Genomic DNA, 13,909 nt, shown 5'->3' with positions numbered 1-13,909 from the left:
TGTATTCTATGTCTATGAGTCTATTTCTGTCCTGTATTTACGCTTTGTGGGTTTTTTTTGTTTGTTTTTGTTTTTGTTTTTTAGATTCCACATATGAGCGATCTCATATGGTATTTTTCTTTCTCCTTCTGGCTTACTTCACTTAGAATGACATTCTCCAGGAGCATCCACGTTGCTGCAAATGGCATTATGTTGTCAGTTTTTATGGCTGAGTAGTATTCCATTGTATAAATATACCACATCTTCTTTATCCAGTCACCTGTTGATGGACATTTAGGTTGTTTCCATGTTTTGGCTATTGTAAATAGTGCTGCTATGAACATTGGGGTGCAGGTGTCATCCTGAAGTAGGGTTCCTTCTGGATATAAGCCCAGGAGTGGGATTCCTGGGTCATACAATAAGTCTATTCCTAGTCTTTTGAGGAATTTCCACAGTTTTCCACAGTGGCTGCACCAAACTGCATTCCCACCAGCAGTGTAGGAGGTTTCCCCTTTCTCCACAGCCTCTCCAGCATTTGTCATTTGTGGATTTTTGAATGACGGCCATTCTGACTGGTGTGAGGTGATACCTCATTGTAGTTTTGATTTGCATTTCTCTGATAATTAGTGATATTGAGCATTTTTTCATGTGTCTATTGATCATTTGTATGTCTTCCCTTGGAGAATTGCTTGTTTAGGTCTTCTGCCCATTTTTGGATTGGGTTGTTTATTTTCTTCTTATTGAGTCGTATGAGCTGCTTATATATTCTGGAGATCAAGCCTTTGTCAGTTTCATTTGCAAAAATTTCTTCCCATTCCGTAGGTTGTCTTTTTGTTTTACTTATGGTTCCCTTTGCTGTGCAGAAGCTTGTAAGTTTCATTAGGTCCCATTTGTTTATTCTTGCTTTTATTTCTTCTAGGAGAAAATTTTTGAGATGTATTTCAGATAACGTTTTGCCTATATTTTCCTCTAGGAGGTTTATTGTATCTTGTCTTATGTTTAAGTCTTTGATCCATTTTGAGTTGATTTTTGTGTATGGTGTAAGGGAGTGTTCTAGCTTCATTGTTTTACATGCTGCTGTCCAGTTTTCCCAACACCATTTGCTGAAGAGACCTGTCTTTATTCCATTGTATATTCTTGCCTCCTTTGTCGAAGATTAGTTGACCAAAATTTTGTAGCTACAGTTTGTTAAATCTATATGCCTCTAGTTTTGTGGTCCATAAAGGATCTAAACCACCTTCCAGCAGTTAGAAAACCCTGAAGAACAGTGAATGTTAAGTAGCCTATCAATTGATCTCAACATCTGTTTGCTAAGTATCCTCTGTGAACCAGGCAATATGACAGGTACTTGGATACGAGGATCATAGTCAGAGGTGACATCACCGCATTCGTTGACTTGGTGTCTAGTGACGTGTAGTAAACTCTCAGAAGTGATGGCTGCAATCACTGTTTGCAGAGGAGGAAACTTAGAGCTCAGCGCTGTTAAGCAACCCATTCAGAAGAACCCCTGAGGTTCTGTAATATCCAGAAGGTCTTCTGAATCAAAGGTGAGTTTATATTCTGTACAGTTTTAATTGTAGGGTGCTGACCTTCAGCTTATTGAAAATGGGTCATCTGTGGTGGACTCACTGGATAACCCTTCAGTTATTCAGAGTGCCAGTCTGAATAACTTCAGCTTTGCTGTGAAAATCATAGTTCATTTTACAGATACTCAATTTGCAGAAATTGAACCTTCTGGGAGACTGCCTGTAAGTCCATTTGTTCTTTAAAACCGCATGGTGTTACTCAAACGATGGGCTTTGCTTCAGCTGTGACAGGCAGAAATGATGCGTGTGTGCTTTGAAACGGAATTTAGGATTTATCTCTCAGATTATAAAAATTGAAAGTTTGCAAGTAAAACTTTTTTGCTTATGTATTTATATATAAAAACACACTATATATGTGTGTGTATATATATCTAAAGAGAGAGAGGGAGAGCACATATAAACACACACACACCTTAATGCATCTTTTATTCAGGTCAGTTCCCTTCTTTACCAGGGATTTTGGGAGTTTTATAGTTGTGACTGGTTCTTTGGGTCTCTCATCTCAGTGGATGTAAATCTGAATGCAGTCTATTTTTAGCAAAACAAGGCTTTTGCTTATTTCCCTCTCTCGTCCTTTAATTAAATCTTAGATGGTTCCCCAGTGTTTTAGTCTCTTCCACTTCTTGAAAGTCTAGCCTAATTTAACTTCAGTATCAGACTGTGTTTCATCTCATTTCTTCCCTCATTCCCAGTGGTGAAGAAGGTGGTTCACCACCCGACTCTAAGAGGTCCCTTCCTCTGCCCTCTCCAAGGTTCAGCTCTTCTGGAGAGCAGGGAGGAGGAGGAGGGGAAGTGATCCTTGCCTCTCACCTCCATGGGCAGTGGTTGTGGCCCTCTCCCTGGTGGCTGATGCTGTGTTTCTGGCTGTTACTGACCAGCTCTTGATGTATTTTCTGTGAGAGGTGATGAAAGACTGGCCATTTGTGGGAATGTGTATGTGAGGTCTTCAGAAGCTGTGCAGGGCATGCCCACTGCACTATCCCCTGCCTGGCTGGGGCCCAGACTCTTCCATTGCCACTCCGGATCCCATCATTGGTGGTACCAGCCACAACTTCTTGCTGGGAAGGAAGTTACTGCCCCTGTCTCTGCCGTGCCATCCCTCTCCAGTTCTCTGCCCAGAAAGACAAAGGAAGATGAGCAGCGGGTGAGCATGGCTCTGTGTTTGAGCAATAGAATGCGAGTCTCCTTTGTGCCAGGACCATCAATCTCTGGGCCTTTTGGTCACCCCCCCCCCCATTCCCTACCACAGTGTACTCTCATCCCAACCATTGTACTTATTTCCCACTAGTTCTCCTCTGTGACTCCATCACTCTTTCATCTCAGTAAATCTACTCTTTGGGAGTAGACAGAGTGGCTCTGCAAATATGAACTCCAAATGTTTCTGACTTGCACTTATGGCGGCAATTTCTTTGAATCTCAAATTTGCCTCCGTAAGGTAGACTGGAAGCATCCTTAAGGTACTGTGTTCATGTCTACTTTCCCACTACTTTGGATCTTGGTCACCACTTCTGGGGTGCTAGTAAAATCCTGCTACAGAATTAGTATCTTTATAGATGGGGAAATTAAGGGTTGGTGAAGATAAATAACTTGTCCACGGGCATAAAGTGGAAATTCCATTTTTCTCCACCCATGTCGTTCAGACTCTCAAGGCCATATGTTTAGGCAGTACATAATAACATGTCCTCTGCGCCATTTTCTGGCTTTTATTGGAAGAGAATGTTATGTCCTAAACTTCTACCCAAGTGAAAACCCAGAAGCATGGACTTAAAAAAGAACAGGGCTAGGAGTCCTGACTGGCATAGCCCAGGGAAGCACCTTTTCAGGGGTATCTCTGGGGCCAGCAGGAAATCTGGGTGGCAGGATTCCCAAGGACTCCTCAGGTCAGGACCTTGAGGTAGAGACTATCTGCCATTAAGTAACGTTTGTTGGGGAAGAAGTGTGACATAAAAGTAAGTTGCTGAGAGGCACAGACAGACCTGCTTTTAAAATAACATCTTAAATTGATATTTGGGGGCATGGTGAGCCCCAGAGAAAAGGGCAGTCATGATAATTGCTAGTATTTCAGGCCACTTAGTATGAGACAGGAACTGTTCACTGCTTTACAAGCATTATGTTGCAACAACCCTTGAAATAGATACTTCTCGTTTCTCCTTTTAAATGAAAGAAATTGAGCTTGGAGACTTTCTTTATATAACTTGCACAAGATCATGCAGTTCAAACAGGTGGTAAAGAATACAAAATGTTTTTTCTTTAAAGAAAAAAAGAGTTTGTGTTTTTTTCTGTTTCAGCTGTTGACAGCAGTGATGATTAAAGACTTTCTCCTTCTGTTTTACAGAGAAACCGAAAACACGGATGAGACCCCAGAAAAGCAAATGCTTCTAAACCTTCCAAGATGGCAGAAATGTTTACAGCAGTGAAAGGGAGATCAAAAGCTGAGAACTACCCTGTGGCCAGGACTACAGCTGTGTGTTTTAAAGCCATTATTCAAGGTTTCTTACTTGACAGTTGCTACACGACCCTGTTGAAAATCGACAATATATGCTGCATTTAATGAAACATGTATACGTCAAACCAGAAGGAAAGAACTATAAACATATATCGTGTGAAGGAAAAAAGTTCAGCAATGGAACCATTTTCAGCTGATCAAGCAAAGATGTGTCTTGGGCATGGAACCAAAGTTACAAAGAAACATTCTACCCCTGCTGTGCAGGGGGATCATTTTAATGTAACACCACACCCCACGGAAACACTAGTCCTGAAATAAACATCATTTTAAAAAATCAAAAGGAAAAAAAAAAGGGTGGTGGGGGTTGAAGCACGAGGAATACCTATGAGGAGCTCTTTACAATAAAATGTTTCATTTGAAAAGTCTGGTTTCTTACTACAGGGATTTGCTTTTCGGTCTTTATTATTGTTTAAAACTCAGGAACAGAGGCATCTGCAGCGTGAGTGGGAAGAAAAGCAGTGTCCGGTGTGTTTTTCTGCAAACGGTGGAGCTTGTGGAAGGCGCTCCGCACAGGACTGATGAGAAGTGGATCTCCGTGACCCTGGCCAGACTGGCAACCAAGGGGAAGGACCCAGGCGCACACAACATGAGAAAGAAAAGCGGATGTTCATGCTCCCCTGGCCTCCTGTCACACCTGTGGTCCGCCACTGACGACAGACTGATCTCGTCCGTACTGAAGATTAAGAAGACGATGCTCTGAATCACAAGCTCCCTGACGTAGTCCTGTTTAGAATGCCAACGACCCTAGGGCCAGAGAGCATCAGAGCATCTCTGAATGTTTCCATTTCCAAAGTACTGGTTTTCAAATGGCTGCTTAAAATTGCCTGCGAATAACATGTTATATGATTTGATACACAATAGAGGCGATAAACTTCTACCAACAGTTGAGTTTGCCACAGAGGTGTGACTATTAAATGAAATCATGATTATTTTTAGAAGTATCCTGATATGCTTAGAGCATTCTGACCTCTCGTCATTTAGACTGATAATGATTTTCTTTCCCCAGAGATCTGACCGCAACAAGATAGCTCTACTTTTTTATATAAAAGTAACATTGTGTTACAGATAAGGTCATTTTCTACCAAGAGACAATTAGAAGACTGGTACTCTTCCTAAATTATGTAATACTGAGTCTTGGATTCAGTTCTGAGAGCAAATAAATGTTCCTGAAAAGCTAATTTTAGCCTCATTTACTGTAGATAACAAAACAGCCTCAATTTTTCAGATTATCAAGGTTTTATTTACAGGGCTAGCTTTCCAATGCAGTAACAGTGTGTGTAGGGAGCCAGAAACTCTTTCTATGAGATGCTACACAAATCCTTCCCTACATGGGTTCAGTATCTTCCTCTGCAGTTTTAAGCGCTGGCATCTTCAAAGCCAGAAGGATAATTGAAGAATGTACAAGAAAAGCTACAACTGGGTGGGGGGTGGGGGGGGAACCACTTTTTGTTCTTATATTTACTGCTGACCCAGGTATCTTTGGCCCAGTCACTTCACCTCTCTGTGCCTCAGTTTCCTCATCTGCAAAATGAGGTTAAAATGCTTTTTCATAAAGGTTTTGTTTTGTTTTGTTTTGCAATTCTGGAACAAGAGGTGCTTAAAGTAGCACAAAGTGCTTTGTAATTATAATGATGGCTAGATTTGACTTTCTCGTGTTGAGAAAAAGAGTTCCCTGGCTAAGAAAACAGTGCTTCAGTTTGATTCAATCTAAGCACTGCGGCACTGAAGGTTTGCCATCAAGCTACCTGGGACGTTACTAGCAATAAAGATGGAGCAATCCAGAATCAAGATCTCTACTAATCTATAGTGAATAGATCATCTCATGCCAGTGAACAAAATACAAGAATGTGTCATTTCAATGATAAGCATCTCCCAGCTCTCCTTACTGCACATGCATGCCATCACACAAAACCCCACTTTTGTCATAAGAGAGCTAGCCCTGAAGTTGACTTGGCGTGAACTGAGAGTATCACATAATTAATCTGATTAGCCCTTTAATTTTAGGGAAAGGTCTGGTGATGTGACCTACTGGGACTGCACCAAAAAACTATCCTTGTGCGGGATTCTTTCTTCAGCTGGGTAGGTTCCCTATTAAGTATGACTAGTACATTCATTGGACAGGCAGTCTCAACGTGGGTGCCACTACAGTCTGACCCAGCCCTTTGAAATCTTAGGACATCTGGAAGAGGATCAATTACTCTTCCATACCTGAGACTACTCGTCTTCCATTAGCCATTGCTGGGTGCATCCGAACAAATTCATACTCCATCTGCTCCACCAAACCTAATTTTCTTCTCTTCATCTTGCTTTCCCCACCAAGAAACTGTAGGTTAAATTTTATATCCAAGCACTGACTATGGTTTGAATGATCAGAAACATTTCTAAAAATCATGTGGCTTAATCATGTACCTTATCTGCTATAAATTTGATTGTATCATATACACAAAATCATACAAGAGCAATGCCAGTCAGTGAGGATGACCATCTCAAGCAACTTTAGATGTGTTTAGGGAAAGATGCGGAAGAATGGGGGAAGGTATTCAGAATTCTCTATTTTTACTTAATATCTAGCAAATTTCTTTAAGAGTTTATGCTAAAAGGGGATTATTTTTACCATGTCTTACTCATAATACCCAACACATCATTGGATGTGGCTAAATATTTTGATAAGTACGTCACTCTTATCCATTTCCATGATTATAAAAACATTAGCAAAACTGTGCATGTATGTACTAGTCACTCATGGATCCACAGAAATGCACCATATCTAAATGAATGCTTCCCTTGCCTATTCGGCAAGAGTAAAATGAATGTCTCCTTAATAATGGAGAGCTTTATTGTGGCTTCACTTGTTACAGAGAGCAGGTAATCCCCACTCTGATCTTTAATTTCTGCTTTAATTTCTGCATCTTAACTATCCTGACATATTTGTCCAATGAGTTATTTCCATCTCTTGGAAAATAAATATAACTGAATATATTAAAAAAAATAGTTTGAGATAAAATGAAAGCTCCAATATAGCACAGCTATTCAGGATGGGAAAATTTTCATGAGAAAAGAGAAAGAAATAGAAGGCTATATTTGGCTATAAAACTAGGAAGCATCTATTACTAATTTAAACCATCTGACTTTTTTTTTTTAATGCCACCCACGTTTTGTTTTAGGAAATACTAGAATTTGCTGAAAATATATCCCTTTTAACTTCTGTCACATAAGTGAAATTATTGCCAATAGTGAAGGTTTTAGGGGTGGAAGAATAAATTCTGCTTTGAGTTTTCTTCCATTCACAGAAAACTGCTCCCATAGGTGGCATGGTTCTCCAGGAGGGGAGAGATGATATAGAGGGTTCATGGGTCATCAGTGGAGTAGAAAGAGGACATATGTTCTCCACTAGTGCTAGAAGAAGTGAAGTTTTGCCAAATGATTTTTGCTACAGTATCTTATTTCAACTTACTCTGGTGGTTTTCAATTTCAAATAAATCTCTGGCAAACGTGTTCCTTTTTACCTACTGATTGTCAGCTTTTTCTGTAAACCCATTGTGTAATTTGTACGTTCAGTGTCTTCAATGTGATTCCAAGTTCATTGTTTTAAAATGAAGCATGTCTTTTGAACCTGCCTAGGTTTTCACAGAAACTGTAAAAATAATACGCATCAGTTTTGTGTTGATGTTTAAATAATTGGATCATGTGTGTTACACCCAAATATATGGGCAGCATAAACATTTTATTTTTTAAATATTTAACTGCATTTTTTGATCTGTCAAAGAGTGGCACAGAATATATATACATGTGTGTGCATATGTATATATTTATCTACTATTTTGAAAAAGTTCAGTATAACTTGAGAGATCAGTAATCAAGGCAAATCTTAGGTGACTACTTATGTCATGAGTTAATGCTTCCAGGATGGGCCCAAGCATCTCTGTAAGTGGACTTCTACTTTCTAAAGAGAAAAAAATAGGTCACAAGGTCTTGAGGGGAAAAGATTCCATTCTGTTTAGCTGCCTTGTCATTTTAATATAATATATTGTCTTGAGGCTGACTCTCAGGTATATTGGCAGGAAGATTCAGACATAGTAGAAGCTGGAGTTGATCCTCTATAATCCCATTTCAGTACCAGGTGGATTCATATTCTTTTGCTGCCTTTAGTTTGGCCATTTAGTTCTTCCTGAATAAATCTTCTATTGTTGAGAGTCCCAAGTCCAATGTTTAATCAGAATTACTAGAGATCTACTTCCAGGGACAGTGTGGCAAAAACAGGAGGATTTAAATTTGCTATATTCAACCTAATGTGTCAAGTTTAGAGGTACAGGTGGTTGATTGGGTGAAGTTCCCTGTTTTTTATCTTTGTGTTTTTGCACTGAGGTCTTTGGACTCATGCTTACATTTCCATCCTGGGATATCAAAGTTCTGAAGGGTGGGAGTGGCATAGACAAGCAACTTTGAGTCCAGCTTTGCCTACAGTCAAGCCTCCACAAACTTACTGAAGTGTGGGTGATGCAATTTCCCAAGAGCAGGTCCTCAGCATCCATTAATAACAGCATCACTCCTATTTGACTGATAACTCACAAAATGTGCCTATTCACCCCCCTTAACCATAAGGACTTCCCACAATGAGGCAGATCGAAACCAAACACTTTTACAAATATGTGACGTAGGTGTAGACACATATTTATTCTGTACATAACATGATGGTGCGAGTTCTTCCTAAATCTGCGCTTCGGTCCTAGGATTCAGGACTTAGAAAGGGGTTTTTCTGATCCTGCTGGGCACCTCATGTTTTTGTTTAGCATCTGGTGTCTGAGCTCGTCTCCAGCCTCTTCTTCCTTTCCTCCACCTTCTGTCCATTACTACTATTTCCTGTCGTTGACTGAGGTAAAGAATTACCCACTGGTTTTCCAGTTACCCATGCTCATAAACTAGACTTCAAGTGATGCCAGTAGTTTTCTGGAAAGAGCAAAAGCATTCACACAGCCTACAGTATTAATATTAGCCCAAAGTCCCATATTTTTACCAGCTAAAGATCCCATTCCACAAGGGTCCATGCATGTTCCAACCTTCAAGGTCCAATTCTGCAGGGGCTCAAGTACAGAGCCAGTGTTCGGGAATACATAATTCCCCAGGTGTCTACTGTATCTAACGCAGCCACAGGGTCAATGTCTCAGAGCTTTCATCCAATCAGCTGCCTCAGTTGGGGTTCTTTCTCTCCATCTCAGCATGTCTCCATATATTGCTTCAGCACTTGTTTATTAGTGGAAGAACAATACAAATGGACTGAGTTTCGCCAGAATGATCCTCTGAAGTACACCGAGTATGTACATGTTCTGTATGTATTACCGTAGAGATTGGAATCAACTTATTGTATGTAAAGTTTTATGAATGGTTATTTTATAATTTATGTATTTAATATAGGAATCAATGAGCACTGGTGTTTTAGTTTATATAAAAATAAAACAAATTGCATTTTTTAAAACTTTACTTGCATTGTCCATAGGTTTTTGTTGGGTTTGGTTTTAACTCAACTCTAAGCCTACATTTGAAAAGCAAGGTGAGGGAAATCAGGGCTATCTGCATGATGTGGGGAACACACTCCACCACAAGGACAGTAAATAGGTTTCTTCTCATCTGTCCACTCTGAATGGTGGTGGTATCCACTCCATGGTCATAAGCATGCCTGCTCTGAGAAGAGTTTGGGAAAGAATCTTGCCAGCTATTTGCCATTCTTATTCTAGATATTGCTTCTTTTCCTTTATCTGCCTGCCTTTTTTCTCTACCTTGCAGACCCACTAGATGTAACAAGTTAACAAGTATGTGCTACATGAGCACCCACTGTGTGCTCATCCTTGTGGCCTGGCATGTGTGGGTCTACCCTCAAAGAGTTTACAGTTAATGTGGGAAACAAACCATGTATACATGAAAGGAAACCATAAAAAAAGTGACAAGACAACCTATGGACTGGGAGGAAATACTTGCAAATGATGCCACCGACAAGGACCTAATTTCCAGAATATACAAAGAGCACATAGAGCTCAATAACAAAAAAAAACACAAACAACCCAATCAAAAGGTGGGCAGAAGACTTAAAAAGACATTTCTCCAAAGAAGACATACAGGTGGCCAACAGGCACATGAAAAGATGCTCAATATCTCTAATTATTACAGAAATGCAAATCAAAACTACAATGAGTTGTCACCTTACATTGGTCAGGATGACCATCATCAAAAAGTCTACATATAATAAATGCTGGATAAGATGTGGAGAAAAAGGAAACCCTCCTACATTATTGGTAGGAATGTAAATTGGTGCAGCCACTATGGAAAATAGTATGGAGATTTCTTCAAAAACTAAAAATAGAGTCGCCATATGATCCAGCAATCCCACTCCTGGGCATATATCTGGAGAAAACTCTAATTTGAAAAGATACATGCACCCACTCCATTGTTCATAGCAGCACCTTATGCTGAACACCAAGCTGAAACTAACACAACATTATAAATCAAAGATACTTCAGTAAAAAATGTTTTTAACAGATACATTTTTGCATACAGATGCAAAATATAAACATGAAGTCACTGGAATTGATCAACAGGCTCTATAACAAAAAGGCATTGGTAATCTGTGCCTATAATTACTGTAAAAACACTGAGAACAAGGGCCACTACATCTATACCACCTACATGATGCTCCATGTGACACCCTTTTTTAGAATTTAGAAGAAGAGGAAACATAAAACAACAGCCACATCAGCAACTGGATTTTTCTTCCTTTATATTAAGAGATATATAATCTACCATGTAAATTTTTTGCCCTGACTGCCTAGAAATGTATGAACAAACCTAAAATTTAATTATGACATCTTATGAATTATTTCTATTTTCTTTTTTCTTTATTGATGTTACTGTTTTGCCTTTAATTTTGCCTTTAATTTATATCACCCAAATCTACTTTTGTACAGCCAGTTTATAAATTAAATATTTTTAAAATACTCATTATTCTTAGAGCTACTATGAGAAAGTATGTAAAAATATTTAAAAACTTGGAAATAAAGCAAAATGATGAGTATGTATTTTTCTAATTTCATTGCAGAGTGGTTTCCAATATGACAATTGAAAAGGCTTTTGACTCTGAGAAAAATGGAACAATTGATGAGAGCCTAGATGTTTTGCAGCTCTGTGAAGTTAGAGGCTAGCTTGCAGAAAATTGATAAGGTATGACTTTTTATTTTCCGTTCTTGATAGAAAAAGAAAAACTCAAAGATGAGGGTTTTGTTCTAGATACAAACTAACCACTTTGATTTCTAACCTACTGCCTTCATTTCAGCGTACTTGGTCCCATTCTTCAAATCCTTCCTGAAATCACCTCATTCTACTGGTTCCTTTAATTAATGAAGTACATAAAACTTGGGCACGTGCTCATTAATTTTTATGAGAATGCCATTTTTAACAATTTCAAAAGAGTGCTTTTTCAAAAGTCATTCTAAGCAGTACCAAGGCAAGGTATGTTCCTTGCACTCAATGAACTTCTAGTAAAATAAGGCAGTGAAGTACCAGAAACAATGAAACAGAAATCAGAATTCTATGGTTAAAAGCCTCAGGGACACCACAAAGCACCAAGTATCCTGAGTTAACCTTTCACTCCAGATCTGCTCCCCCAGCGTGGTGAGCGATGCTGCATGGAATTAAGATAGATTCGTGGGCTTAATTCTTTCCTGCTTTTCCCTCACCCTCCACGTCCAATCCTTCACAAGTTTTAGGTCTCCCACCTGTCTTCAATTCTCCATCACTTCTACTAAGAGCATCTCACCTGAACTTTCGAAGCAGCCTCCTACTTAAATTAACTGCTTTCAGGTGTACGCTCTTTAAATACACCCCATTTGTTGTTGCCAGCCTAACTGAACGTGCAAATCAGCTTTTTCCCATCTTTAAAATTCCTTCCTGCTTTCCCATGACTACCTGGGATCAACTCTTAAATGCTGATGGAACTAAGCACATAACGTGGGATTTGGGACTGGAATAAGACACTGCCACCAACACAAAGCTGCAGTTTTATCTAACCCAGCTCTACGAAATAAGGATCAAACTCTCTCCTTAGCATGGCCATTTATGTCCTCAATAAATGTCACACCGGAAGATTCAGCTTAACCATCGTCTTCCTCAAGAGCTGGGCAGAATATCCTTTGTTCTCCCAACACACTCTGTGTATCCATCTTGCATTTACCAGGTAATTAAGATTACTTACCTTCAGCCCCAAGTATACCTCCAATTAAATCTGAGTTATTTGAGAGCAGAGAATATGCATTTTTCAGCTTTCACATCTTCAGCATCTAACATATTTCCTAATACCTAGCAGAGTCTCAGTAAATCATTCTAATTCTATTGTTTATATATTGGACTGTGGAGGTAGTCCTTTTTCCATTTTTTTAATTGAAGTACAGTTGATTTACAATATTATGTTAGTTTCAGGTGTACAACATAGTGACAATGTTTTTATAGATTATACACCATTTAAAGTTATTGTAAAATATTGGCTATATTCTCTGTGCTGTACATTACCTCCTGGTATCTTACTTATTTTATATCTAGTGATCGGACCTCAATCCCCTTCCCCATCGTTCCCCTCGCCCCACCCCTCTCCCCATGGGTAACCAGGAGCTTGTTCTACGTTATCTGTGAGGCTATTTCTGTTTTGTTGTATTTGTTTGTTTTACTTTTGAGAGAAGCATCACCTCTCTTTGGATGATAAAAGAAGGCTCCAGGAAACAGGTAAACTGGGCTGTTTTTTTTTTTTGGAAATTAATTTTGTTGTTTCTGGATTTTTGTTGGTCGGTTTCATTATTATATAAGGTTTTTTAATTTCATCCTTTCTTTATCTTATTTTATGAACAATAACTTTGGTCCATAAACCAAAAGCTTTTCAGAAAACATGCGGGGGGAAAAAACCGAACACATTCCTCTCTGGCTTCACCTTATCCTGCTGGTGAAGCGCTCCCTTCCCCTGTATTCTACCCTCTGACCACAGGAGGGGAGCATTTGTCTATCAGTCCAGGAACAAGGGTCGGCTCAAAGAAATCTGAAGTTGATTTTATTTGGTGTTTTGTGTCCCTTGGTTTTGTGTTTCTCTTCCATATGAAAGCAATAATCTAAACAGAAACACTGCCTTGTCCACTTTTCAGGTGCGATTTTTCACCATCTTGGTTTTTTTCAGTCTCTCCTCACTGCAAGGAAGTTGGGTTGTTTTTACCCCAGCAGCAAATTCATTTGCAAACACAAAGGCTCAGGGAAACTTAGTGACCAATTACAGAGCCTCCACATGTTCCAGACTCGCTAAGATGCCAGACAAAAGGCGTCAAGGCAGTTCATCACACTGACGCCCTAATTCTCCACCTCCAAACAAGTCCTCCCCACAGCACAGACAAGGGAAGGTCTGTTACTGTGTTAGAGTTTCTCTGTGTGAATGTACTTAAAATTTTTTTTTAAATAACAGTGTTATGTTTTAAATATCTTTGCCAAAACATATTATGTTTCCTAAAGGAATTTTTAAAGAAAAAAAAAATCTGTTCTTAAAAAACATTTACCTCCCAAGAAGTGCAAGAATGAGAAACAGCAATAATTTCTTGTTGTTTGTACGAAACATTGGCTTGATAAGATTTTATTCCATTAGTCTGTCACTCCTAACCATAAACAGCATTTTATACGTCACTCTGTAATTAACAAAGGGCCCCTGCTTCTTAGTGCTGGTGTCTCCTCAGTTCTATCGGGGCTTCTGTGAGAAAGCACAGTTCAGAACAAGTCAGGGGCTTCAATTTTATCTTAATTACTGATGGAAGTAAAGCCGAAT

General features: G+C 39.2%; 1 protein-coding gene across 4 annotated transcripts in view; it reads left to right on the top strand.

Annotated features, from left to right (window-relative positions):
* JAKMIP2 (janus kinase and microtubule interacting protein 2) overlaps positions 1-11,269 on the top strand; it is a 158,157-nt gene extending 146,888 nt beyond the window's left edge. For 3 of the 4 annotated variants that reach the window (XM_010990340.3, XM_010990339.3, XM_010990338.3), the window contains one exon: positions 3,901-4,433. Coding sequence is in view for 1 of the 4 variants with exons in the window: in XM_010990339.3 (XP_010988641.1) it covers positions 3,901-3,921 (21 nt within the window). In the remaining 3 variants the exon portion in view is untranslated. Of the gene's footprint in view, positions 1-3,900; positions 4,434-11,158 lie in introns of those variants that run through there. The other variant, XM_031449295.2, reaches the window with a different exon arrangement.
* The last annotated feature ends 2,640 nt before the right edge of the window (positions 11,270-13,909 follow it).

This window comes from Camelus dromedarius, chromosome 3, assembly GCF_036321535.1.
Source record: "Camelus dromedarius isolate mCamDro1 chromosome 3, mCamDro1.pat, whole genome shotgun sequence".
In the NCBI taxonomy this organism is placed as follows: Eukaryota; Metazoa; Chordata; class Mammalia; order Artiodactyla; family Camelidae; genus Camelus; species Camelus dromedarius.
The sequence above is the reverse complement of the archived record's forward strand: the minus strand, read 5'-3'. Positions and strand labels throughout refer to the sequence as shown.